This window comes from Tamandua tetradactyla, chromosome 2, assembly GCF_023851605.1.
Source record: "Tamandua tetradactyla isolate mTamTet1 chromosome 2, mTamTet1.pri, whole genome shotgun sequence".
In the NCBI taxonomy this organism is placed as follows: Eukaryota; Metazoa; Chordata; class Mammalia; order Pilosa; family Myrmecophagidae; genus Tamandua; species Tamandua tetradactyla.
The window spans coordinates 51,893,572-51,919,717 of record NC_135328.1 but is presented as its reverse complement, the minus strand read 5'-3'; the positions used below and the strand labels follow the sequence as shown (position 1 = coordinate 51,919,717).

At 47.4% G+C, this 26,146-nt stretch overlaps 1 protein-coding gene across 7 annotated transcripts; it reads left to right on the top strand.

Annotated features, from left to right (window-relative positions):
* Nucleotides 1-1,872: 1,872 nt before the first annotated feature.
* On the top strand, nucleotides 1,873-25,304 carry SH3GLB2 (SH3 domain containing GRB2 like, endophilin B2). 7 transcript variants are annotated; one of them, XM_077146873.1, is made up of 13 exons: nucleotides 1,873-1,998; nucleotides 6,624-6,765; nucleotides 7,596-7,724; nucleotides 18,308-18,441; nucleotides 18,698-18,790; nucleotides 21,006-21,068; nucleotides 22,246-22,392; nucleotides 22,808-22,831; nucleotides 23,426-23,515; nucleotides 23,879-23,979; nucleotides 24,305-24,319; nucleotides 24,473-24,713; nucleotides 25,053-25,304. In XM_077146873.1, exons 1-13 carry the CDS (start codon nucleotides 1,936-1,938, stop codon nucleotides 25,158-25,160), a joined length of 1,350 nt encoding a protein of 449 aa, XP_077002988.1. In that variant the 5' UTR covers nucleotides 1,873-1,935; the 3' UTR covers nucleotides 25,161-25,304. The 7 variants fall into 7 exon arrangements, with proteins under 7 accessions (XP_077002988.1, XP_077002997.1, XP_077002991.1 ...); XM_077146882.1 differs by lacking the exon at nucleotides 22,246-22,392; XM_077146876.1 differs by lacking the exon at nucleotides 24,305-24,319.
* Nucleotides 25,305-26,146: the final 842 nt, after the last annotated feature.

Genomic DNA, 26,146 nt, shown 5'->3' with positions numbered 1-26,146 from the left:
AGCCAGGAAGATGAGCAGGAATTGGTTGGGCAGAGAGGAGAGGGAGGAGTGTTTTAGTAACAGCATGAGCTATGACCCAGAGGTAAGAGAGAACATGGCACCTCTGATTCAAGGTAGCAAGTACCTGAGAATGGAGAATGGCAGCCCAGGCCAAGGAAGAGGGAGCCAGATGTGGAGGGCTGTCTCCACACCTTAGCTGCCTAGATCAACCACTTCCTCCCCTGTGACCTTGGACAAGTCACTTAATTTCTCTAGATAGACATCAGCTTCTTCAGCCCTGAAAAGCATAGTATTGAGCCTGAAATGGGCACAGGATATTTTGGTTGTTGCTATTAGAAAAACTGCAATAGCCAAGTAGAGAACTAGATAAATAGGTGAAAGGTATAAACTCCTAAAGCTGTCAGTGATAACTAGCACCTACGGTCACTCTCTGTCTCCCCTTTATTCTGTTTTAGTTTTCTTCCCAAGAATCATCACCTGACATGTTATATAATTGCTCACAATGGTAAGGACCTTGTTTTGTTCACTGCTGCAACCCCAACACCTAAAACAGTACCTGGTACAGAATAGGTGCTCAATATGAGTTATCAAATGAACATATGACTATATTGATATGTGGCTGTTGAAAGATGATATGGCTGGAGCCATATCATCCAGGTAAATTAACGATCAATACAGATGAATAGAAAAACACAGCAAACACATAGAAACACAAACACACACACACACACACACACGATGGATTGCAGATGTCTGGGTGACATGAGCTTTGATATCGGCTCCATATAGCCAATACATGCAGACAAGTGGTTCTGAACCTGGAATGCACATTAAATCATCTGGAAGCTTTTCAAAACTCCATCTGCCTGGGCCACACTACACTGAGAGAACCAGGTCCTAGGGGTGTGACCCCAAGTCACTCAAGGCCCACCCTGCACAGACAGGCTGTGGTAGAGACAGGAGGCTGGTATAAGTAGAGGGATGACTAAAACTGGGCATCCAGGGGACGGATTCAGGGAGGAGAGGCACCTGTGAGGTACAGAGCTCTGCAAGTGGTTAAAAGATGAAGCCCAGAGGCAGGAGAGGTGGTGAGAGGAGCATATTTGCCGGTCATCCCCGTCTGTCTGGGGCTGTGAGGAGCTGTCTCAAGATCAGTACGTGTCCATTCCGTGTCCTTTCCTCAAAGTAGGCCAGGTCTTACGCTTTGGCAGAGACGCGACCTTTGACCTCCGAGCCATAGCCTCCCCTACTCTCCTCACCCCAGGGCCCCCTCTTCAAAACTCTTCTGCACAAACAGGTCCACTTCGGGGTACCACAGGGCCTCCAGGAGACAAACAGCAGCCCTAGAGGTGGAGGACGAGCCTCCAGATGGCCTGCCCCCTGGCTCAGTTGTCCGTTGTGTCACCAAGTTCAGGGGAAGGAGAGGAGAGGGAGCACACAGAGACTCCAGGAAAGAGGCCGAGAAAGGGGGAGCCAGAGGACACCCGAGACGTTAGGGGGGTGTGAACAAACAAAGAGACAGGGACAATGAGAGGCCCAGAGAAGAGAGACACAGGGAAAAGAGTGACAAACGAGGAGGAACCAAGAGAGGCCGGCCCAGGAGGCAAGCAGGTGGGCAGGCAATCAGAAGGACCGACGGAAGGCAGACTGGGGCCGCAGGCGGCTGCAGCTGCGGCAGCGGGCGGCGGGCTGGCGGATGCAGGGGGCAGCAGCGAGCGCCCGCAGGCCGCCTCCCGGCCACCCTCCTCCCGGCTCCTCCCCCGGCGGCCGCCGCGCCCCGCCCTGCGCGCTCCGGCTCCTCGGCGGCTGCGGGCGCGTCGAGGGCGGGTGCCCCGGCAGCAGGTGGGCGGGGTGCGGGCCGGGCGGCGGCGCGGCAGCGGTGGGGGGCTGCCAGGCTGCGCTCGTGCCGGACGCGGCCGGCCGAGCGGGCACGCCATGGACTTCAACATGAAGAAGCTGGCGTCGGACGCGGGCATCTTCTTCACCCGGGCGGTGCAGGTGAGGCCGTGAGCCCGGGGCTCCGCGCGGCCGGGGCCCGGATGTGGGGCGGGCGCGGTGCAAGAGAAGCCCCTCCTCTGCCGCGGCCACCTTCCTGGCTGCGGGAACACCTTCAGTCCCCGCCAGGGCCTCCGCTCCTAATGTGTTTCTTGGAAGAGAGAGCGAGACCCCGGCCGCTGGCTGCACCGGCCGCACCCTCTTCGTGGCCCCGGGCCGGGAGCAGAGCGCGGCCTCGGTTTTGCTGCCTGGCGGAGAGGTAGCAGTGCCCTCCCACCGTTTCAGCCATCTGGGTTACCGCGCTGCCCTGGCGTCTGCCCAGGCCCAGTGGTAGCCCTGCTGAGGAGAAGAGAGAACAGGACAGGACAGGAGGCGCCCCCCTACCCCCCACCCCTGTCCTTTCCCAGTCTTGACTCTGGTTTTCGGCGAGCGTTCGGAGGGCTGGGCCCTAGGCCCAGGAATTCATAAACCTTTAATAGCCCCTTCACTGATCCTCAGTCTCCACACCTGTGCAATGGACTGGTCATACTATGATTCCCTCAGGTCCCTTTTACAGGCATGGAGAATCAGGCCGGATGCCAGGAGGGCTGGGACTATTTCCTTTCTGCTCCCTGGGAGGCCTGTTTTCTCTTATTCACTAGGCCTAGGGATAGGGCTTGCTGGACTCTTTCTTTGGGAAGCTTTCCAGACCCATATTCTGGGATTGGAACAGATTCTATCCACTGGAGCCTGGGAGAGTAACTGAGGCAGCTTAAGGTCATGGTGAAGACTGGAGTCAGATCTGGTGCAAATGCACCTTCCTGTGACCTTGGGGAAGTGATTTCACCTCTCTAGGTCTCAGTTACTTCATCTGAGATATGGGGTTACTAGCATATACCTGTCAGGATGAGTGGAAGGATTCCGCAGCACTGCCTCTATACTCACTAAAGGCAAGCTCATCATTGGTATGAGCGTGGTTTATAGTGCACCTAGGCACCATGTGATCTTAGCACATCACCTCCCCTCTCTGAGCCTCAGTCTCCGCACGTAAGTCAGGTGTCCCACTGTACCTGCTTCCAAGGGTGGTTGTGGGGATTTAGGGAGATCCTGCAGACAGGGAGGCTTGGCCCTTCACAGTGCTTTAGGAGCAGGTCTTTGGTTGTGTTGTTCTTGTTTTTGGCGCTACTGAGGACAGCCCTCCCTCTGTAGAGAAGCCCAGCCCCAGCCAGGCCTCCCTTTCTGAAGCCCATGTGGCGATGTTTACTAGAAAGCGCAGTGTCCCAGTGAGGATTTGCTGTTCTGTGCTTCAAGCCTGCTGGGTGTTTCTAACCCTGGTGGGGATCCAGGTCCCAGTATCCCATCAGACAGCCCCAATCCCGATCCGAGGAGTGAGGAAGCCTCCCCAGGGTTGGCATGGCAACAGCACTATCTTCCACATCAGCAGAAGAACCTGATCTGCAGGTTTCCTGTTGCTGCTGGGGCTGTGGCCCCTGACCTGGCCTGCTGCGGGAGTGGAGAATTTTGAGCCCTGTAGCCTTCACTCACTGGGTAGGGGCAGGCCCACAGGGTCAAACCATACTGGAGTGGGAGTCAACAGCTCCCAGGCCCCATCCTCCTGGGGTGGAGGAGGGAGCTGGGAGCTTTATAAATAGAGGCTTTCTCTGGCTCTGCACACCCACCCCCTGCTGCTGCCATCTTGCAGGGAGTAGCCTCGGACTCTGCAGGCATCAGTCTGTGAGGTACTTGGCTTCTTTCCCTTGCCTGAGACAGGACAGGGGGCAGGCCAGAGGAGAGAGGGACCTGAAGTATAAGTCGGGCAGGAGAGGCCACACAAAAGACCTGGGGATGGTGGTCAGGCCAGGAGGGACAAAGAGAGGGCATCTTCATTATCAGTATGTGGGTCACTCCTCTGTGTAGGTGCCGCCTCACCAGCACAAAAGGCTTCTTGGATAAGCACTTGGCCCCTCCACGGACAACTTTAAGACCCTTACCCCCACCCTCATCCAGCAGGGAACCCGGAAGCCAGGATCCCTTTTGCATGAGTGATTCTGGGATGGCTTCTTGGATGGAGGGCCCCTGGACTGTGTCTTGAAAGTAGGGACGGATTTGTGAAGTTGGCACAGGGAGGGCATTGCAGTCGACAGACAGCCCAGGTAACAGCATTGGGGCAGGAAAACCTATGACATACTAGAGGATGGGTAGGGTGCCAGTAGGGGTGGGGGTGAGCAGTAGAAGTGATAGTACTAATACTAGTAGCAGTAACTATAGTAACAGTAGTGGTAGAAGTAATCATAGTAAAAGCCAGGGAGGGCCGTGCGATGGTGGCTCAGTGGCAGAATTCTCGCCTGCCATTCCCAGACCTGGGTTCGATTCCCAGTGCCTGCCAATGCAAAAAAAAAAAAAAAGTCAGGGAGGCGGTAGCATTGCTCTCATCAGAGGAGAGTACATGTGGTTGGATGCCCACAAAATGAAGAAAGTCTGGTAGGTCTTTGTACTTGGGTGGATGTGGGGCATGAGGTGCAGGTGGCCAGGTGGCAGGGTGGGGTGTGCTGCCTTTAACCTTGATAAGGAGGGGAGTTGCTTAGATGTGCATTCAGGGCAGACGTGGACTGGGTCTGGACATGGTGAATATGAAGAACTGTTATCATCAGGGTAGGGAGGTGCACAGATGGCTTCTTGGAACTGAAGAGGCTTTTTTTTTAAACCATAATGATGATAACATTTATCAAGCCTGTAAGCTACGTACCTTCCAGATCTTATGTGAGATAAGTCCTGTTATCTCCTTTCTCCAAGTAGGAAACTGAGGCCCAGAGAGGTAGGTGACTTTGGTTTCCTTGTCTGGAAAATGAGACTAATGCTAACCTTCAGCTCCTCTCCTCCCCAGCCTCTAAGGGGGACTGGATGAGGTGAGACCTGTTCAGTACCTGGTTCCCAGCAGGAGCCACACAGAACGAGCTGCAGGGGAAGAGGCAGGCCTGAGGCCCAGTCCAGGGAGGCCACAGTTTGGGGAACATGAGAGGAGCATAAGCAGAGCCAGCAAGGGTATGAAAAGCTAGGAGGAGGGCTGCAGGAGCTGGTTTCCAGGTGGGGTGCTGGAGGCCAGTCTGCTCAGCTCTGCAGGGAGAAACCCAAGCCCTGCTACATAATTAATGGCTGCTGAGCAGTCTGACTCTGCCATGGTATCTTCTGCCCCCTCATCCTGCTGCTGGAGTGACCCTGCAGCTTTTGGATTATTCATTGCTGCCATATAGCTTCAGGCAGCGCCTTCAGACCCCAGACCATGATGACCCTGCCTCCAGCGCAGTCCTGTCCCTTTCTCAGTCTCATTGGCATCATCATGGGAAGCTTAACCTAACGTGCCTGGGAAGGTTGCTGGAGGAATCAGTGGGGTCATTGGTGTAAAGCACTTAGCATGGGCCAGGCTACAGATAAGGTCAATGTCATTTTTGCTCTTTGGCTGTGACCTTGGGTAAGCCCCTTTCCCTGATTGTAGAAGGCCTCAGCATCTGTTTGGAAAATGGGGACATTGGTCCAGGGTCCCTTTTAGATCGGAGGGGTTGTTTCTAGGTGGCCCACATGGCTTTTGCTAGCTTTGATCGCGTCCTGATCCCTGCCTAGCCTTGGGGTGGGGCTGCCAAGCCTTCTGGGCCCTGGGTTATGCAGAAGTTGGCACCAATGGGCTGGTGATGTTTTCTGACCACTGTACCAGGTGGCAGGCGGCCAGCTGTTTGGACATTCTCACCCCCACATACCCCCTTCCTTCCCAGACTTCTTTCCACCCATCAGCTCTTAGCAGCAGCACCACCTTGCATTGAACACCAACTTAATATCTTACCCACCTCTTTCTTATTTTATTCTCCCAACCACCCTGTGAGGGGGCCCTATTACTTGTCCCTATTTTTCAGCTCAGGAAACTGATGTTCACAGAGGTGAAGCCTCTTGCCCATGGTAACACAGCTTGCCGGGGTTGGGGGTGGGGACTGAGACTTGAAGCCAGGTCTCCCGTTCCAGAACCTGGGTCCTTCTTGTTCACTCCCTTTGCTGCCTTCTTGCCAGTGGCCTCCCAGCTCTCCAGAGAGCCTCCAGAAATCACAGGCCTTACTCTATTCCATTTGTTCCATAACAATTTCTACCAGGTCTTCTACAGAGTCAGGCTACAAGGACCTTTAAAGATGGGCTCCCAAGAGTTCCTCAGTCCTATAAGTTGTATGCCAGATTTTGTGTAAACGTGCATTGTTGTGGGGAGAAGGTCTGTAGCTTTTGTCAAATTCCAAAGAAGCCTCCCAACTCTAGCCCAACCACCTCATTTCACAGAGGTGCAAACTGAGGCCCAGAGCAGGGCTGTAACTTGGTGGAGGTCACAGAGCAGGTTAGGAGCAGAGCAGAGTCTTGACTTTGGAGCCTGGGTTCCGGCTGGGGGCAGGGGCTGGGTGGGTTGGTGGGGTATAGGTGAGTCCTGACCGCTCCCGCTCTGTGTCCCCTTGCTTTCTACTACTCTCCACCTCCTTTCTTTTTTTTTGCACGGGCATTCACCGGGGATCAAACCTGGGTCTCTGGCATGGCAGGCGAGAACTCTGCCTGCTGAGCCATCATGGCCCATCTTCACCTCCTTTTTGAGCTCCCCCTGCCCCTTGGCCTTCCCCTGACAGTTCACGGAGGAGAAATTCGGCCAGGCCGAGAAAACTGAGCTTGATGCCCACTTTGAAAACCTTCTGGCCCGGGCGGACAGCACTAAGAATTGGACGGAGAAGATCCTAAGGCAGACAGAGGTGCTGCTGCAGCCCAACCCTAGTGAGTTGATGTGGGGCCAGCCTTAGGCGGGGTAGGGAGCAGGGAAGCGGCAGCAGGCGGCTCGGTCCTACCAAGGCCGGGCAAGTGGGACTGGGAAGCAGGTGGGATTTTGGTTAGACAGTTGGGGTTGAAGGTGTTGTGGGGAGTTCCAGGTAAAAGAAGACAGGAGGCTTGGTGTTGGGCTCCAAGATGTTCTCTGTGAGGCAGCAGAAGTGCTAAGTTTTGTAACAAAGGAGTTGAAGAGATGCCTGGAGACTAAAACACACTTGGGAGAAGAGGCAGGAAAAGCAGAGTCAGTGCTCCAACCCTGTCATTTTAGAGAGGTCAGCAAGGCCCTGAGACAGAAAAGGATTTGCCCAAAGTTACTCAGTGAGCAGAGGGCAAACAACCAAACTGCAGTAACACTGATGGGGATAGAATGATTGGTATCCTGGCATTTGTCTGTCTGTAAATCTGACACGTGACTAATTGAGTTCCCAGAGATCTTTTTGGGGCCAGGGCCAGGAATCATTTAGTGTGCGCAACATGTTTTAAAAATCCATGTTGTAACAAGGGAGTCAGTGGACGGGCTTGGACTTTGTCCAGCTGTGTGCTCTGGGGCAGGCACGTCATGTCTCTGAGCCTTTGCTGCCTCCTCTGTCAAGTAATGGGTTAATAGTGCCAGTCTCACAGGGTGGAGGTGGGCATAAGTAAGAGAATGAATATTCTGGAAGTCACCAGGCCGGGCAGTCCCATGGGCAGTGCCTGGTCTGGGTCTGTTTCTGTCCACATGATTTTCATCCTTGGGCTTAGACCAGAGACCTGTGGCTTTGGCTGCTTTCTCTCCACAGGTGCCCGAGTAGAGGAGTTCCTATATGAGAAGCTGGACAGGAAGGTCCCTTCACGGGTCACCAATGGGGAGCTGCTGGCTCAGTACATGGCAGAGGCAGCCAGCGAGCTGGGGCCCACCACTCCATACGGTGAGCCAGGCCCTGCAGCCAGGGTTGGGGTTGTGGTCTCTCGCTCTGTCTTTTTCCCTTCCTCCATTCTTTTCTCTTTCCCCTCCTTCCTTCCTTTGATTTTTCATTATATAGATAATACCTGAATTCATTCTAATTGTAAAAATCTCAATCAATGCAGAAAAAAAATGGAAGTCTTCCCTTCACCAGTTCTGGTTTTTGTATTTTTAATGGGTCATACTACATGGATTGTTCTCCAGCTTGATTTTGTAACTTGACATTGCATTACAGGTACCTGTTTTCAGCTGCACTTATAGATCTAAATTTTATTTTCTTCGTTTTTAAGTTTTATTGGGGGGTATAATTTTCATACCAGAAAATGTACCTGTTTTAAGTATATAATTCAGTGAATTATAGTAAATTTACAGAGCTTTGAAACATCCCCACAACCCAGTTTGAAGAACATTTTCATTACCCCTAAAGAGCCTACTTCTCTGTTGACAGTGAATGCGTACTCCAGCCCTCAGTCCCATTCAGTGACTAATCTGCTTTCTGACTAGAAATATCTCTTTTCTGAATATTTTATTTTATGGAATCATACAGTACATATGTGATTTTTTGCATCTGACTTCTTTCACTTACACGTGTTATAGCAGGTATCAGGATTTCATTCCTTTTTATTACTAATAGCCATCCATTGAATGCCTATATTGTATTTATCCACTCACCAACTGATGGACGTTTGGGTTGTGTCTTATTTGGGGCCATTATAAAGAGTGCTTCTGTGAATATTTGCATATAACACTTGCATTGTAGGGACATGTGTTTTAATTTCTTTTGGGTATATACCTAGGACTGGAATTGCTCTGTCACGTGGTAAATTTATGTTTAACAAACTTTTTAAGCAGTGCCAAACTGTTTTCTAAAGTGGCTGTGTGATTTTTACATCTCCTCCGGTAGTGTGTTGTTTAATTTCCAACACAGTTGTGGGTTTTCCAAGTTCTCGTTCGCTATTGATTTCTAATTTGATTTCACTTTGGTCAAAGAACATACTTTGTATAGTTTCAGTCTTTTTAAGTTTATTTGATCCGTTCTGTGGCCTAGCATATAGTCTATCCTAAAGAATGTTCTGTGTGTGCTTGAAAAAAATGTATATTCTGTGATTGTAGGGTGGTGTATTCTATAGATGTCTTTAGGTCAGGTTGGTCTGTAGTGTTGTTCAGGTCTTCTGTCTTCCTGCAGATTTTCTGTTTTATTGAGAGTAGGATATTGAAGTCTCCAACAATTACTATTGAATTGTCTGTTTCTCTCTTCAGTTCTGCCACTGTTTGCTTCCTGTGTTTTGGAGCTTTCGTTGTTTGGGATTGGGGTGGTTTGGAACTATATGTACCCTAGAAAATCATGTTTTTAAAGCTAATCCATTCCTTGTGGGCATAGACCTTTTGTAATAGGACCTTTTGATGAGGTTATTTCATTTGAGTCATGGCCTGGGATGGATCCTGATCCTCTTATGGGAGTCCTTTATAAGTGGAAACAAGAAGCTGAAAGCAGCAGAACCCAGAAGAGAAGGGAGAGACCAGCAGATGTCACCATGTGCCTTGCCATGTGGCAGAGAACCCAAGGATCAACAGCAGCCAGTCTTCAGAAAGAAAGCATTACCTAGATGATGCCTTGATCTGGACATTTTTCTCAACCTCAAAACTGTAAGCTTGTAAGCTAATAAATTCTTGTTGTCAAGTCAACCCATTTCATGGTACCTGCTTTCAGCGGCCTAGCAAACTAAAATAGGTATGTTTGTTTATAATTTTATATGTTCCTGATAAATTGATCCTTTTGTCATTATAAGATGACTCTCTTTGTCTCTAATAACATTTTTTGTCAGAAACTAGTATATCCACTCCAGCGCTCTTAAGATTATTGTTTGCATGGTATATCGCTTTCCCTCCCTTTTTTTTTTATCCTATTTATGCCTTTGAATCTAAAGTATATTTCTTATAGACAGCAAATAGTGAGTCTTTTTAAAAATCCTGTCTGACAGTTTTGATTAGAGTAGTTAATACATTTATATTGCCTACATTTACATTTAATGTAACTATTGATATTATGACATTTTGCTATTTGTTATCTCTTTTAGTTCCTTTTTTGCCTTCTCTTATGTTAAATACATATCTTCTAATTACTGTTTTAATTCCTTTTATGTCTTTATTTTAATTTTTTCTAGGGATTATAATAGGCATACTAATTTATTGAAGTCTACTTCAGAATATTACTAACTTAATTCTGATAAAATATGGAAATTTTAATATAGTTCTATTCTCTCCCCCTTCCTTTACATTAATATTGCTGCATCTATTTCATCTCTGTATAAGCCCATATAGAGTTCATACAGAGTTATTATGGTGCAGTTGTCTTTTTTAAATGTTTTTATTGTAAAACATATATATAAAACAAAGAAAGAAAAAGCAATAATTTTCAAAGTATACTTCAACAAGTAATTACAGAACAGATTTCAGAGTTCGTTGTGGATTACTATTCTAATTCAGATATTTCCTTCTAGCTGCTCGAAAACACGGGAGGCTAGAGAATATTAATATAGTGATTCAGCAGTCATATTTGTTTGTTAAATCTTATTTTCTCTGTTATAACTCCTCCTTCTCCTTTTATCCTTCTCCCAATCTATAGGGATCTTTAGGCAATGCCTGTTCTGACTTTTTCATGTTGAGAGGCATGTCCACACTAAAGGATAGGGGGATATGATTAATTGATAATCTTGGAAAGGCTAGTCCTTCTGGGTTTCAGGATTTATCTGATTTAGGAACCCTCTGGGAATTATAGGTTCCAGGAAAGCAAACTAAGTGCATGAAACTTTTATAGAGTCTCAGTTAGGGCCCTAGGTGTTCTTGAGAATTAGCAGCAGTGATATTGATTGAAGATTAACAAACCATAGCAATTAGCACTTCTAACTGAAGCTAGCATAAGAGTAGCCTCCAGAATAGCCACTTGACTCTATTTGATCCTCTTGGCCACTGATGCCTTATTTTATTATTATACTTCTTTTTCCCCCTTATGCTCTGGAAAAGGGAAAAAGAAGTTATTATTGATCCCACCTTGCCAGGGTCAGACTCATCCCTGGGAGTCAGGCCCCATGTTGTCAGGGAGATTTTCCCCCCTGAATGTCATATCCCATGTAGTGTGGAGGGTAATGATTTTTCTTGCAGAGTTTGGCTTAGAGGGAGATAGGCCACATCTCAGCAACAAAAAGTATTCCTGGAAGCAACCGTTAGGCCTCGGTATAGGTAGTCTTAGCTTCTCTACTACAAAAATAAGTTCTATAAGGGCATACTTTAAGATCAAAGGCTTGGCCTATTTTCTTGGGAGTCCCCAATGGTTCAGAGGGTACCTGGGGTTTCTCAGATGGGAAAGTTTAATAGTTCCTTTTTTTCCCCCCTTCCGGCCCGCAGAGGACTCTACCAATACTTTTTTTTTTTTTTGTGCAGGCAGGCACCAGGAATCAAACCCGGGTCTCCAGCATGGCAGGGGAGAACCCTGCCTGCTGAGCCACCATGGCCCACCCTACCAATACTTTTTAATTATCAGTACACCATAGTCTGAAATGTATGCTGGTATTACATTAAGCTATACAGAATTACAAGGCCTCATTCCTGTTCTGGACTCCAGGAGTTTGGGTTGTTTGAATGAGCTTTCCAGGCAGGTTGATTTAGATTGTGTTACAGAAAATCTATGTCCTACATATAATAAACCTCTCTGCCTTTGGTCTCATACAATAGGTACAGGTCTAGAGTACACATACTATAATCTTTTACCCAATATTCTGATTTACCTTAGTCCCAGCCAGATTGACTTCATTTTTAACTCTAATTGAGGCCTGATTTTTTTTTCAGTTACTTTAATTGTTATTATATATAGCTATGCTAACTTTCAGGGCTGCAACAATTGTCTTTTAAATCAATTAAGAGAAGAAAGGATAAAAAATATTTATATATACTGTCTTTTATATTTACCTATAATTACCTTTACAGTTATTCCTTATTTCTTTGTGTGGGTCCCAGTTACTATCTGGTGGCATGTTCGTTCACCCTGAAGTTTTCTTGTACGGCGGCAGGTCATCTAGTAACAAATTCTTTCCGACATTATTTATCTGGGAATGTTTGTATTTCATTTTCACTTTATTTTTTTTAACATTTTTATTGTGAAATATAACATATATGCAAAAATATATATTTCAAAGTACACTGTAACAAGTTGTCATAGAACAGATTTCAGAGTTTGATGTGGGTTGCACTTCCACAGTTTTAGGTTTGTCCTTCTCGCTGCTCCAAGACACTGAAGACTGAAAGAAATACCAATATAATAACTCAGCAGTCATACTCATTTGTTAAATCCGGACTTCTCTGTTATAACTCTTCCTTCTCCTTTGATCCTTCTCCCAACTCATTCCAACGTTTTCATATTGGAAATGGGTGTTGATAATATGGGATAGGGGGATGTTCTGGAGAGGCTGGCCCCTCTGGGTTTCAGGACTTATCTGGCCTAGGAACCCATCTGGAGGTTGTAGGTTTCCAGAAAGTAACCTTAGTACATGATACTTTTGTAGCATCACAGATAAAGCTCTAGGTGTTCTTTAGGGTTCATTAGAGTGGTTTGGGTTTGGGTTTGGGTTTGGCAAACCCTGGTAATTAGCAATATCTCACTGAAGCTTGCATAAGAGTAACCTCCAGAATAGCCTCTCAACTCTATTTGAACTCTCTTAGCCACGGATACCTTATTTTGTTACATTTCTTTTCCTGCTTTGGTCAGGAAGGCATTGTTGATATCACCATCTCAAGGCCAGGTTCATCCCTGGGAGTCATGTCCCACATTGCCAGGGAGACTTTCGGCCCTGGATGCCATGTCCACGTAGGGGAGAGGGTAATGATTTTACTTGCAGAGTTGGGCTTAGAGAGAGGCCATATCTGAGCAACTAAAGAGGTTTCCTGGAAGTAACTCTTAGGCATAATTAGAGTAGACTTAGCTTCTCTGCTACAGAAATAAGCTTCACAAGAATAAGCCTCAAGATCAAGGGCTTGTCCTATTGATTTGGGAGTCTCTAATGTTTAAGACTTGCTTTCTTTTTTGTGTGTGTACCTGGGCAGGCACCAGGAATCAAACCCAGGTCCTCTGGCATCGCAGGCAAGCGTTCCTGCCTGCTGAGTCACTGTGACCCGCCCAAGACTTGCTTTCACTTTTTCTCTTATTTTTTTTGCATGGGCAGGCACCAGGAATCAAACCTTTGCTTTCACTTTTGAAGGTTGTTTTGCTGGATATAGAATTCTTGGGTGAATTTTAGCACTTTTCATATTTCATTCTATTGTCATCTGGTTTCCATTGTTTCTCATGAGAAGTCAGCTATTAATTTTATTGTGATTCCTTTGTACATGATGAGTCATTTTTCTCTTGCTGTTTTCACAAGTTTCATTTGTCTTTGTTGTTTAATAGTTTTGACTATGGTGTACTAGTTGTGGATCCTTTTGTGTTTATCCTACTGGAGTTTTATGAGCTTCTCGGATATATAAATTTGTTTTCATCCAATTTAGGAAGTTTTCAGTCATTATTTCTTCAAATATTTTTTCTGTCTCTTTCTCTTTCTCCCTTCCTCCTGGGACTCTCATCACATACATATATGTTGGTTTGTCTAATGGTGGTCCCATAGGTGTCTGAGATTATGTTTATTTTTCATACTTTTTACATTCTTTTTTTCAGATTGAATAATCTCTATTGATCTAATTGTTAAAGGTGCCTGATTCTTTCTTCTGTTAGCTCACATCTGTTACTGAGTCCTTCTAATAATTTTTCATTTCAGTTTTTGTACTTTTCAATTCCAAAATTTCTACTCTTATATTTCTTCTCCCTTTACTGCTATTCTCTATTTGATAAATCATTGTAATTATATTTTCCTTTAGTTCTGTAAACATGGTTTGTTTGTTGTTTTTTTTTAAGCATATTTGTAATAGCTGCTTAGAAGTTTTTATCTGCTAAATCTAACATCTAGGTCCACTTGGGGACAGTTTCTATTGATTGCTTTTTTTTTTCCTGTGTACTGACCACATTCCTCTTTTTTTGCAGTCTCATAATTTTTGTTGAAGTCTGGACATTTTAGGTACTATATTATAGTGGCTCTGGATTCTGTTCTCTGGGGGCTTATATTTTTTTGTGTAGTTTGGATAGACTAATTCTGTAGAGTATGTTTCCCCTGCAATGTGCAGCTACTGGTTTCTAATTCTTAAGGCTGGCTTACTAGGGATTGGCTTTGGGTCAGCATATCTTAGTGGTCAGCCAGTGATTGGTCAGAAGTTGTGTTTAAACATCTTGCACAGTTAAGGCTTCCACCCTTTAGTGATGGATTTGTGAGTAGGTTGGGGAACATAGTCAGAGTTTACATGTCCACCCCAGCTTTTACTTTGTGAATGTGCAAGGCCTCCCACTCAGTCAGGGATCAGTAAATAGCTTGGATTCTTGCCAGTCTTTACTGGGTGTGCTGTACACGTGTATAGCTTTCCAGACTACCAGAGACATCTGAGAACATAACAAAGCCTACCATGACTGTCTCATTTCTCAGAACTCTCATTTAAATTTCTGGCAGGTCTGTTGCTTGTCCCAGTGAATACTGCAGATTCAAACTGGCTATGATGTTGGTCTTTCCTGAGTATTTGCCACTGCAATTGTTATTGCTTTTGACAGCATCTCATGGGTTTTTCTGTGCTCCTGCTCCAAGTCAAATCGGTCCCTCCGGCATCGGAGCTGCTGACTTCACTCATATCTTGCCCTGCTCTAGTAGAGTTGGAAGCAGCCCTAGGCTAACATGCCATAGACTTTTGCTGTTCTTACCAAGTTCCAATAGTTTCTATTAGCCTCATCTCTGGGAGTCATGTCCCATTTTGCCAGAGAGACTTTATATGAATAAATGCTTCTCAATTTATAGTCTGCACCAGTAATCCCACTTCTAGGTATATACCCCCCCCCCCCCCAAAGTATTGTAAGGAGAGAGTAAGATTAAAAAGCAGGGCTAACAACATGACGAGCAGTCTCACCACCCTCCCCCTCTCTGCATGGGACATGACTCCCAGGGGTGTGGACCTTCCTGGCACCTTGGGACAAAGATCCTGGAATGAGCTGAGACTCAGCATCAAAGGACTGAGAAAAACCCTAGAATGAGCTGAGAATTAACATCAAGCGATTGAGAGAACCTTCTGGACCAAAAGGGGGAAGAGTAAAATGAGACAAAGTGTCAATGGCTGAGAGATTCCAAACAGAGTCGAGAGGTTTATCCTGGAGGTTATTCTTACGCATTAAGTAGTTATCACCTTGTTGTTCAAGATGTAGTAGAGAGGCTGGAGGGAACTGCCTGAAAATGTGGAGCTGTGTTCCAATAGCCATGTTTCTTGATGATGATTGAACAATGATATAGCTTTCACAATGAGACTCTGTGAATGTGAAAACCTTATGTCTGATGCTCCTTTTAGCTACTATTTCAACAGAAGAGTAGAACATATGGAATAAAAATAAATAATAGGGGGAACAAATGTTAAAATTAACTCAGTTTGAAATAGTGGTAAATGAAAGCGAGGGGTAAGGGGTATGGTACGTATAGTCTTTTTTTTCTCTATTATCATTTTATTTCTTTTTCTGTTGTCCTTTTATTTCTTTTTCTAAATCGATGCAAATGTACTAAAAAATGATGAATATGCAACTATGTGATGATATTAAGAATTACTGATTGTATATGTAGAATGGAATGATATCTAAATGTTTTGTTAATTTTTTTTTAATTAATAAAAAAAAGTTAAAAAAAAAACAGGGCTAAGACAGATATTTGTAGAGCAGTGTTTAAAGCATCATTATTTACAATAGCCCAAAGGTAGAAGCAACCCAAGTATCCATCAACAGATGAGTGGATAAATAAAATGTGCTGTATACATATAATTAATATTATTCAGCCTTAAGAAGGAATGAACCTTGAAGGTACCATGTTGAGTGATATGAGGCAGACATAAAAGTATAAATACTGTATGATCTCACTTATATGAAATAACTAAAATATGTAAATTCATAGACAGAAAGAAGATTATGAGGTACCGGGAGTGGGGAATGGGGAATTAATGCTTAATTGGTACGAAGTTTCTCTTTGTGGTGATGGTAAAGTTTTGGTAATGGGTAAGATAAATGTTATGTTGTATATATGCTACCACTTTTAAGAAATTTTTAAAAATTTGTAGCTTACCTTTGGTCAGTTTACAGTCTTAAAATGATCTTTTTGATAAATTTGCCTAGATTTATAATTGCTTTTTTTATTTTTAACTTTTTTTATTGTATAGTACAACATATATACAAAGCAAAGAAACAAAAAAGAAATAGTTTTCAGAGTACTCTTCAACAGGTAGTTACAGGAGAGATCCCAGAGTTTGTCATGGGCTACCATACAGTCCTCTCATAATTTTCTTTCTGGCTGCTCCAGAATATAGGAGGCTAGAGGGCTTAAATATTTTTTTATCATCACAATCGACTTTTTTTCCTTTCTTTTTTTGTGAAAAATAACATATACAAAAAAGCTATAAATTTCAAAGCACAGTACCACAATTAGTGGTAGAACATATTTCAGAGTTACAATTTTGCAATTTTAGGTTTTTACTTCTAGCTGCTCTAAGATACTGTATACTAAAAGAGGTATCAATTTAATGATTTCAGCATTTATATTCATTTGTTAAATCTTCTGTTACTCCACCATCACCGTTGATCTCTCCATCCCTCTCTTTAGGAGTGTTTGGGCTATGACAATTCTAAATTTTTCGTATTGGAAGGGTCTGTCACTCATACGGGGTAGGGAGATGGAGCTTTCTGATGTTCTGGAGAGACTGGGCTAGGTTTCAGGACTTATCTGAACCAGGGACCCATCTGGAGGTTGTAGGTTTCTGGACAGTGTCCTCTAGAGTATGGAATGCTTGTGGAATTTTACATATTACCCTAGGTGTCCTTTAGAATTGGCTGGAATGGTCCTGGTTGGGGGTTGGCAGGTTATGATAGGTAGCAAGGTCTCATTTGAAGCTTGTGTAAGAGCAACCTCCAGAGTAGCCTCTCGACTCTACTTGAACTCTCTCTGCCACTGACTCTTTATTCATTACACTTCTTTTCCCCACTTTGGTTAGGATATAATTGTTGATCCCACAGTGCCAGGTCTGGATTCATCCCTGGGAGTCATCTCCCATGTTGCTAGGGAGATTTTCACCCCTGGATGTCATGTCCCATGTAGGGGGGAGAGCAATGATTTCACTTGCAGAGTTGGGCTTAGAGAGAGTGAGGCCATATCTGAGCAACAAAAGAGGTCCTCCAGAAGTAACTCTTAGGTATGCCCATAGGTAGTCTAAGCTTCTCCGTTACCTACATAAGCTTCACAAGAATAAGCCCTCATGGTCAAGGGCATGGCCTATTGATTTGGGTGTCCCTAAAGTTTGGCACAGTATCAGGGGATTCCCTGTTGGTAAGGTTTAATAGTTCCATATTATTTCTCCCCTCCCTCAGGGTACTTTGCCAATACTTTTTGATTATCTGCTTAATATACTCTAGGATGTTTCCAGGCATTACAATAATCTATACAGGATTAAAGGACCTCTTTCTTATTCTGTGCTTCCTGCGTTTCAGTTGCTCAAATGAGCTATACAGATAGGTTGAATTAGATTACGCACTTAAGAAAATTTCAGTTCCAGACCAAATACACCTTTCATCCATTGGTCTCAAAGAGTATGTGTGGTTCTAAAATATAGACACTGTCTTCCTTACCCCTGTGTTCTGAATTACTTTAACCCCAACCTGTTTGGCTTTGTTTTTATCTCTTAATATAGGTTTTATATATATATATATATATAATAGCCTCTCAAAATCCAGAAATAATAATCACCACTCTGGACTTAATGTGTCTGCTCTAAAAGCTTGCAATCTAGGCCCCTGTTTTCTTATACACATTTTCTAAAGGTGACCATACCATTCTTGTTCTTTTGTTTCTGGCTTATTTTCTCCCACCAAATGTTGCACATATTCATTCACATCATTGCATGCCTCAGAATTTTTTCCTTTTTGTAGCAGCACAGCCTTTGTTCACAAGTATACACCATCATTCACCATTCTACTACTCCGTCAGTGCATCCTTCCACCACCTGCATTCATCGGGCATCATGTAGAAGGCTCAAAGTCCATAGTCCATCAACATTTATAATTACTTTTTAAAAATATATTCTTATTGATAAGTCCCCACACACATATAGCTTTTTGGAGAAAAGATTTGTCATGCTCCTTCTCTGTCATTCTGGAAGCCCCACCCCCAACCTCCATCTTTTTAATGACTGTAAAGTATTTAATTTTTCCTTATGCCCTACTATTTATTTGTCAGTCTCCAATGATGGATACGTCCGCTTTTTGCCCGGTAGACCATTCGGCATTTAACATCTTTGCTCTTGCTTCTTTAGCATGTCTTTTTCTAAGTTCTCCAATACTTCCAAGGAGTTAGAACAGCCTGAACCTGATCCTTTTCCTCATCCTTCACCCTGTTTTCACAGGGAAGACACTGATCAAAGTAGCAGAAGCAGAAAAGCGCCTGGGAGCCGCAGAACGGGACTTTATCCACACGGCCTCTATCAATTTCCTCACACCTTTGCGTAACTTCCTAGAAGGGGACTGGAAGACAATTTCGGTGAGAGACCTGGGACCACTCTGGTAACCATGGTAACTCTCTCCTCAGAGCCTTTTAGCACAGGTTCTCCTCCCCTTGCCGGGAACTCAAAACTCCTGGGGCTTCCCTAGACTTGGCTCTTGTGGACTTAGTCACCTGGAGTGGCTGTTCCTCACCCCTGGCCTCAGTTTCCGTTTCTTGACCAGATGGCCCCATGGGCCAGTCTTGCCAGCTGAGGATCTCCTAAGGTTCACTGTTCCCATTTTCTACTCTGTAGAAGGAGAGGAGACTCCTCCAAAACCGGCGTCTGGACTTGGATGCCTCTAAAGCACGACTAAAGAAAGCCAAGGCCGCAGAAGCCAAAGCCACGGTAGGTGTCTCTGCTGGCCTCCTGGCCCCCCTGGGCTCTGGCTGCAGCCATGGGGAGTGTGGAGGGACGTGGCGTTTGGCATGATGTCTCTTCCCACTCCCTGCCTAGAGTGCCATGTTTGGGAGGCGCTGGGCTGGCCACCTCAGGTCATGCCACTCTCCCTCCCACCCCAAGGGAACCCTGGCTGCCTCAGAGCTCTGGGACCCAGAGTGGTCATTTATGGGGTGGGCAGACCAGCAGTACCTCCGTCTGGGCCCAAGACATCTGATAGCCTCTCCAGACAGCCGGTCAGAATCTCTTGCATGCCCCTTCCCTCCCTCCCTTGGATGCTCTGCTCTCTGTCCGGCTCTGCCCGGGCATGGCTCTCCCTTACTAACTCCCCAACCTGCTGCTAGAACGCTCGGCCCAGGGTGCCCTGTGCTTAGGCTTCCCCTGAATGGTGTGGAGACCCCCAGAGCTGAACTGCTTACCTGCTCAGGGCATGTCTGAAACACCCTTTCAAGCAGCCCCAGGAAACTGGGGAGCACCTGGGCCATCTTATGTGTCTATCTCCCCACCTTACTCCCAGCTCTTTGAGGTCTGTTCAGCCTGATGGGCTAATGGGACACAGAATGTGGGATAATTTGACCAAGGTTAGGTCTAGGGTTGGGGAGCTGAGGCTGAGGGTGCATAACTCCCAGGTTCGGGGCATGCTAGGGAAACTGCCACCTGTGCCTGCCTGGCTCTCAACCAAGGAAGACCTGGCCCAGGCTAGGTTCACAGCAGCCCATGCAAGTCCCAGCCCTAGACCTTCCTTTCATTCCCCTACTACTGGGTGGTCATGGGGCCCTGGGCCACTACTGGGCCTGTGTTACTTCTGATAAGAGCCATCAGAAGGGTCTCATCTCATACAGGTATGTGAAGTCCAGATTGGAGGCAGGGTCACAGCTACTGGAGTCTTGTTGGGTGATCCTGTGACTATTGTGATGACGTTTTATAAGTCATCCAGATATGACAGTCTCCCTTGTCACACAATCATCTATGTCATCTAGACTGGATAACATCTCCCCAATAACTTAGCCAGAACAGTTCCTCCATCAGTTATGGTAGAGTAACTTTTGCTTAGTTACTAGAATGGCACGACCTCTTCTCCAGTTGGTTGGCCTGGACAGTCTTACAACTTTTAGTTAGGACAGGACATCCTCTCCAGAACTAGAACTTAGGCAGCCCTAGGTACAGTGTCCCAAAGGATGTAAGTCCAACAATTCTATTCCTTGTACCCACTTCTCTAAACATAAGCAGAGACACACATCAGGACACCTTCCAGAGGGTGGAGTCGTGTGCATCCATCCGTCTGTCCGTCCACTTAGTGTTACCTTCTGCTGAGCCCTGGGGAGCCTGCTCCTGCTCATGCTATGGACTCACTAACTCTTTGTTTTTGTTCTTTTCCGTTCTGCTTTGGGTAACTTGACTCAGTGTGAGGGAGATGTGAGTATACCTGTCCCACATGCTGTGCTGCTTCTTGGTTTGCCTATCTTGCCCTCTGGCCCACTATGCGTTGGCCAGCCCAGGGGATGTCCTTGGGGCATTTTGCAAGCAGCTGGTCTCCCTACCAGAGCCTCTACCATGCCTAGCCTCTGTTTGGGGGTATGCCAGGCATTGGAGCCTGTGGGTCAGCTTTTTGCAAATATTGAAAGCCTGTCACTCTGTCCATCCATGCATCCATCTGTATGTTCTTGTTGTTGGGGAGGGACCTGATCCTTAATGGAGTGAGAGATGCACTGTATGATGATTCTGGGTTGAAAAAAGCTGGGATGGGAGTGTGTGTGCTTTTTTGAGAGGTTTGGGCTTTAACTGGGGTATTTGAGTGAGATCGGTCTGGGGAGGATGGGGCATGATCCATGGGCCAGTTAGCCAGGCCCAGCCGGGGACTTTCCCAGAGGCAAGGGTTCTGGCAGCAGCCACAAGCTGTCTCTTTGCTATGACTACTCTTATGGGCTCTCAGGCTGTCTACTCACTTGACCTTTGTCTTGACTGAGTCTCTAAGCCTGCCTCATCCCCAGGCAGTTGGAATGGGGAGAAGGGTCTCTGTGTTGTATTTGTCTGTAGCCTCCTGTCCCTGGGGCCGGGGGCTCCTGGTATCTCCTCATGGGAGACTCTAGGGCTGCCTCCTGGCCTTGGCCCTGGCCCTGGCTGAGTGTGACTCCCCACCCCCATGAACTCTGTTCTCTGCCAGACGGTGCCTGACTTTCAGGAGACTAGACCTCGTAATTACATTCTCTCGGCCAGCGCCTCCGCGGTAAGCGCCCCCTCACCCCGTCCTTGGCCTCCTCTCCCCCCACGTCCCACTCCCACCACTAGCCCTGACTGCACAGGAAACAGAAGCCAGAGGGTAAGGCAGGGGACACTGATTGGGCAAGTCCTGAGAGGCTGAGAAGGCAGTAGGGGTGAGGGAAAGGCAGCAGCCTTTATTCTCTCTGCCTATTTGTTCCCTGTGCCCATTGTTACTGGACTTTCTTTTCCCTGCTGGGCCAGCTGCACTGACCAGTGTGGTAAGCTTAGGGTGGCAGCTGTCCCATCTCCAGGGGACTTGATCATCTGCTAACCCCACCCCCATCCATAACCTGACCCCCTCCCATGAGCAAGCACCAATCCCCACCCCTAACTCACCTACTCTGCAGATCCTGGGTAGAGAGAATGGGAGGCCTGGGCCTGCCTTCCAGGAGTTCCTGTACCCATAAAGACAGGGTGATGAGGATAACTGCTGGTTTATCCGGTGCTTTTTAGAGCATATGCTAAGTGTTGTGAAGACCGTGAGAAGGCCTTGAGAATACAGAGAGAATGGGAAGCATTAGAGGTGGAAGGAACATCTTATGCAAAGGCCTAGAGGTTTGAGAACAGGGTGTGGCCTGAGAATGGAGCTGAGAGTATATTTGGGGGAAAAGGGTGGGTGCAGTGGTGGGAGTTGGGATAGGAGAATCATGAAGGGCTTTGAATGTCTTGGTATCTTTTCTTACAGCTTTGTTGAGATATTTCGTATTTACTATTTAGATTTTGGGAGATAAACAAATCTTGCCTTTTACAACCACTGCTGTGCTTTTTCTGCCTTCTCTGTTTTTCCATTTGCCCCATGATTGAGATCCTCATGTACATGCCCTTTGGCTTTCCTTCACTCTGTCCTAAGCATGTGTTATCTGTGCAGTCATCCAGTGGCTGGGAATTGTCCCTCAGAGTGTCCATTGTCATTTACTCTGCCAGATTCTTGCTGCCGGCTGGTACAGTGCTGTACACGTGGAGGTTGCTTCCCATGTTTTGATTTTATAAAATGCACTGTGAGGGCATATCCGTCCACATAAGCTGACCTTGTTTTGCTTTCCATATTTCAGGTTATTGTCTTAGGACAGATTTCTGGAAGTGGGCAGGAGAAATGGGTCTCCTAAGTCATGGTGGGGGGAGGGGGGATTTTTCTTCTTTAGACTCTGGATGACACTTCCTGCCCTCCTTCCTGGTCCGAGTGGGAGAAATACCCTGGAGGGTGGAGACTGCCCTGTTTTTTTCTTTTGCCATTGAACCCCAGTGTGACTCAGGCACGAGGCTGCCTTTCTCTGCTGAAGAACAGAAAGGTTCAGTGACTGGCCCAGGGTCACACGGTCCTGCCTCCCAGCCCACCAGCCTTAGCTAAGTGTCAGGGTGGGGTGGTGGGTTATTTGGTCTCCCTTGAGACCACGGTCAGAGACTGGGGGCTTATACTGTAGGAAAGACTCAGGAAAAACACAAGCAGGACTTCCCAGCTGGCTGCCCCCCTTCCCTGCATGTGGCATGTTAAGACTGGACTGTGATCATGAGTCCTGCCCTCACACCAAGCCTCATCCCAGCCTCAACTCCTGGTTGAGAGGGGGATGGGGTAGGGGATTGGCAGAGATAGGAGGAGGTGGGGGAAGAGGTTGGGTTGAGCTATACCCCCCTCCCCTCCCCTTCCTTGCTGACCGGTGCCCAACTCCCCTTCCCCGCTGACTGGTCCTGTTGTGGTCTCTGCAGCTTTGGAGTGATGAGGTGGACAAGGTGAGTGGGTGCTTGCGGGGAGGCTGGGGGAAGAGGGTTAGAAGGGGGTGTGGAATGGGAGTCCTGCTGCTATAGGAGTCAGGTCTGGTTTCTAATTCTAGGCCCTGCCCCACTCTTGTGCCATTCTGTCTGTGGGCCTCAGTTTCCTCTATGTGGAGCAACCTTTACTCCACAGTGCCTCACAACAGAGTAGGGCATCAGGAGGCATTCACTAATTGGGTTTTCTCCTGATGGGTGTGGTGTTGAATGAGCAAATGAACTGTGAAAGTCCATGGCAAGGCACAAGAGGGTCTGTCACGCCAGCTGATGGTCAGAGTAATCTGGGCCAAGATGGGTACAGTTACCAAGTAGCTTCTCCAGGGAACAGGAATCCTAAGCTCCTGATCTGGGCTCCAGGTCTGGAATCAAGGATGGAAAGCACAGCCCTGCCTCCAAACATCTGTTCTCAGCCTTAGGGGGGAGTGACATCTGCACATGGATGGGAAGAGGAAACTGCTCCTGGGAGGGCCTAAGGGGCACTGGAGAAAGACTGTGGGAGGGTAGCAGAGAGCCAATTCACTCAGACACACTTTTCCACTCTGTCCTGCCTTCCAGGCTGAACAGGAGCTCCGAGTGGCCCAGACAGAGTTTGACCGGCAGGCAGAAGTGACCCGTCTCCTGCTGGAGGGAATCAGTAGCACTCATGTAAGTCCTACCCCCAATTTCTCCTTCAGTCTCTACTATTTTTACTTCTCATGCTCCAACTAAAACCCACCCCAAATTAGGCAGTGAATGAACTTGAAATCTCAAAGAAGGTAGAAAAAGGCAGTGCTTGACCCACAGTCTGTAAGGGTGAGATGTATTACCCCAGAGATGTGTTGAGGCTGGGGGTACCCCCAAAGGGTAGGGTATCCTTTAAGGGAGCAGGAGGCTTGGGACAAGAGATTGGAATACTGGACCCGGTTCTGGCAGAGGATGGGGGTGGGGAATGGAATTTTCGCCCCTAAGATACTACCCATTCCCATGGGCAGGATATTAGAAGTCAGCAACCAGGCCTCTTCCCCACAGGTGAACCACCTTCGCTGCCTCCATGAGTTCGTCGAGTCTCAGACAACTTACTATGCGCAATGCTACCGTCACATGCTGGACTTACAGAAACAGCTGGGCAGGTGTGGGGCCCAGGGCCAGGCCAGGGCAACACTGAACTCACTGGGGGGGCCCTTAGCTTCCAGACCCATTGAGTAGACCAACTCCTTTCAGGCCTTCTCCCAACTGAGCTCAGAAGGCCCTTGACACCCAGAGCCAGAATAGAGGGCTCTCAACTGAGCCCTAGCTCTGCCTGGGACACACTGCACTGGGTGCTGTCACCCTCCTCTGGGCCCAGGTAGCTCTTCAGTATGTGGGGCAGTGAGGTGGTCGGATTTGGTGGCAGGGATAAGGGGGCAGGACCATCTCACCTTCCACCTTACTTTGTTTTTCCCTTCATGCTGCCAGCACCCAGGGAGCCATGTAAGTAGTAGAGGGTTATCTCCTGGCACTGGGAGGGGCTCTTGCTTGTGGGTAGTAGGCCTAGCTGGTATTTGGTGGGTCAGGAGGGACACCTAGGATTGCCTCACAGAGATGCATTTCCTAACTGCTAAGATATGCTTCGCTTCTCTCCAGATTTCCAGGCACCTTCGTTGGCACTACAGAGCCTGCCTCCCCACCCCTGAGCAGCACTTCGCCTACCACCACTGCAGCCACTATGCCTGTGATGCCATCTGTGGCTAGCCTGGCCCCTCCAGGAGAGGCGGCACTCTGCTTGGAGGAGGTGGCCCCACCCGCCAGCGGAACCCGAAAGGCTCGCGTACTCTATGATTATGAGGCAGCAGACAGCAGTGAGCTTGCCCTGCTAGCTGATGAGGTGGGCCTGGGTGCCACAAGAGGTAACAGGAAAGGGCTGAATTAGCAACTGCCAGGGTACTGCAACTGGAAGTATTGGGCCTGAAGACCCTCACTGTCTTCAGGTCTCTGAAGGGTAGAGCTGGGACCAGGGGGGTTAAGGAAAAGCAGCTCCAGCTGTGTGAGGAAACACTTTCCAATCTGTCTGTGACTCATGTGAGGCTGTCACTATGGTGTAGATGCCCATGTATGAGGTGGGTGGGAAAGGGGAGGAGGAATCTCAACCTATCCCCACTTAGCCCAGGACCACTTCCATCCTTGGCCAGGGCTTTGACCTTCCCTCTCTGCCATCCCTCTGCAGCTCATCACTGTCTATAGCCTGCCCGGCATGGACCCTGACTGGCTCATTGGCGAGCGAGGCAACAAGAAGGGCAAGGTCCCTGTCACCTACTTGGAACTGCTCAGCTAAGCAGGGCCTCTGCCCATCCTAGCCTGGGCAGGAGAGGAAGGGTACAGCCCTACCACTTATCTCATCTGTTGGTGACTCAGCTACTCAGGGTGGGGAGACTAACTTCATCCTGTCATTGCCCCCAGTCATCCAAGCTGTGAGGGAGCCCAAGGGGCTGAATGATCCCTGTTCCCCTAGCCCTGCTTCCAACCTGTGGTTCGGGCCTCCAACCCTGCCTGAATCTCCTGAGTACCCCAGCCCTCCCCTCTCCTGCCGAGGAGGGAGGGAACTGACTGCAACAGCCATACTCAGACCCTAAGGCCATGGTGAGCGTTAGCCCAGATGGGCCTGAAATGTTGGGGTGCACCGTAGGCAAGAAGAAAACACCTTTTAGTTGCCAAAAGTAGTAATGGGGGAAAGCAGCAAGGCATGCAGGGTTCTGGTAGCCCTTAGGGACTGACTGGGTGCTGTCTCCTCTCTGGATCCACCTGCAGGGGGGGAGCAACATTGGCAGGAAAGGCAGGGTTGGGCCATGGCACAGCATCTTCCCGGTGCTACTCTTTCCCCTTCCCTAGCCCCTTACAGCTCAAGCCAAGTATGCTGGCTGCAGCCTTCACCTCTCCACACACACTTTTTAACTAATATTTTTACTTCTGCCTGTCTGCTTGCTCTCTAGCCAATGATAAATAATAAACCATCCTTCACGTGTAAGTTGCCCGGTCTCTTGTGAGGGGTTGTCTGCCTTCGAGGCTATTCGAAACAGGTTTGAAAAGGAAAGGTGGAAAAGGAAAGATTTCACATTTGTAACCGCCCTCTTTCTGGGAGAGGGAAATTTCTTTAAAGCAGGAAGTGCAGCCTTCACAACTCTCCCTTTCTCACATAGGGCCGGGAGATGTGCTTCTCAGATAGGAGTATTACTTCCATACGTTTATTCCTAAGAAAAACCTTCCTAAATTTGGACAGAAATTATGGAGGAGACTAAAATTTACCAGGCAGTTTTTACCTCT

Excerpts from the sequence above, each read along its gene's own strand:
- SH3GLB2 (XM_077146873.1), top strand. The coding sequence starts at position 1,936 with ATGGACTTCAACATGAAGAAGCTGGCGTCGGACGCGGGCATCTTCTTC. Across the intron at positions 22,393-22,807 it reads CTCTGCTGAAGAACAGAAAG|CTTTGGAGTGATGAGGTGGA; the intron begins GTTCAGTGACTG and ends TGGTCTCTGCAG. Across the intron at positions 23,516-23,878 it reads AGGGAATCAGTAGCACTCAT|GTGAACCACCTTCGCTGCCT; the intron begins GTAAGTCCTACC and ends TCTTCCCCACAG.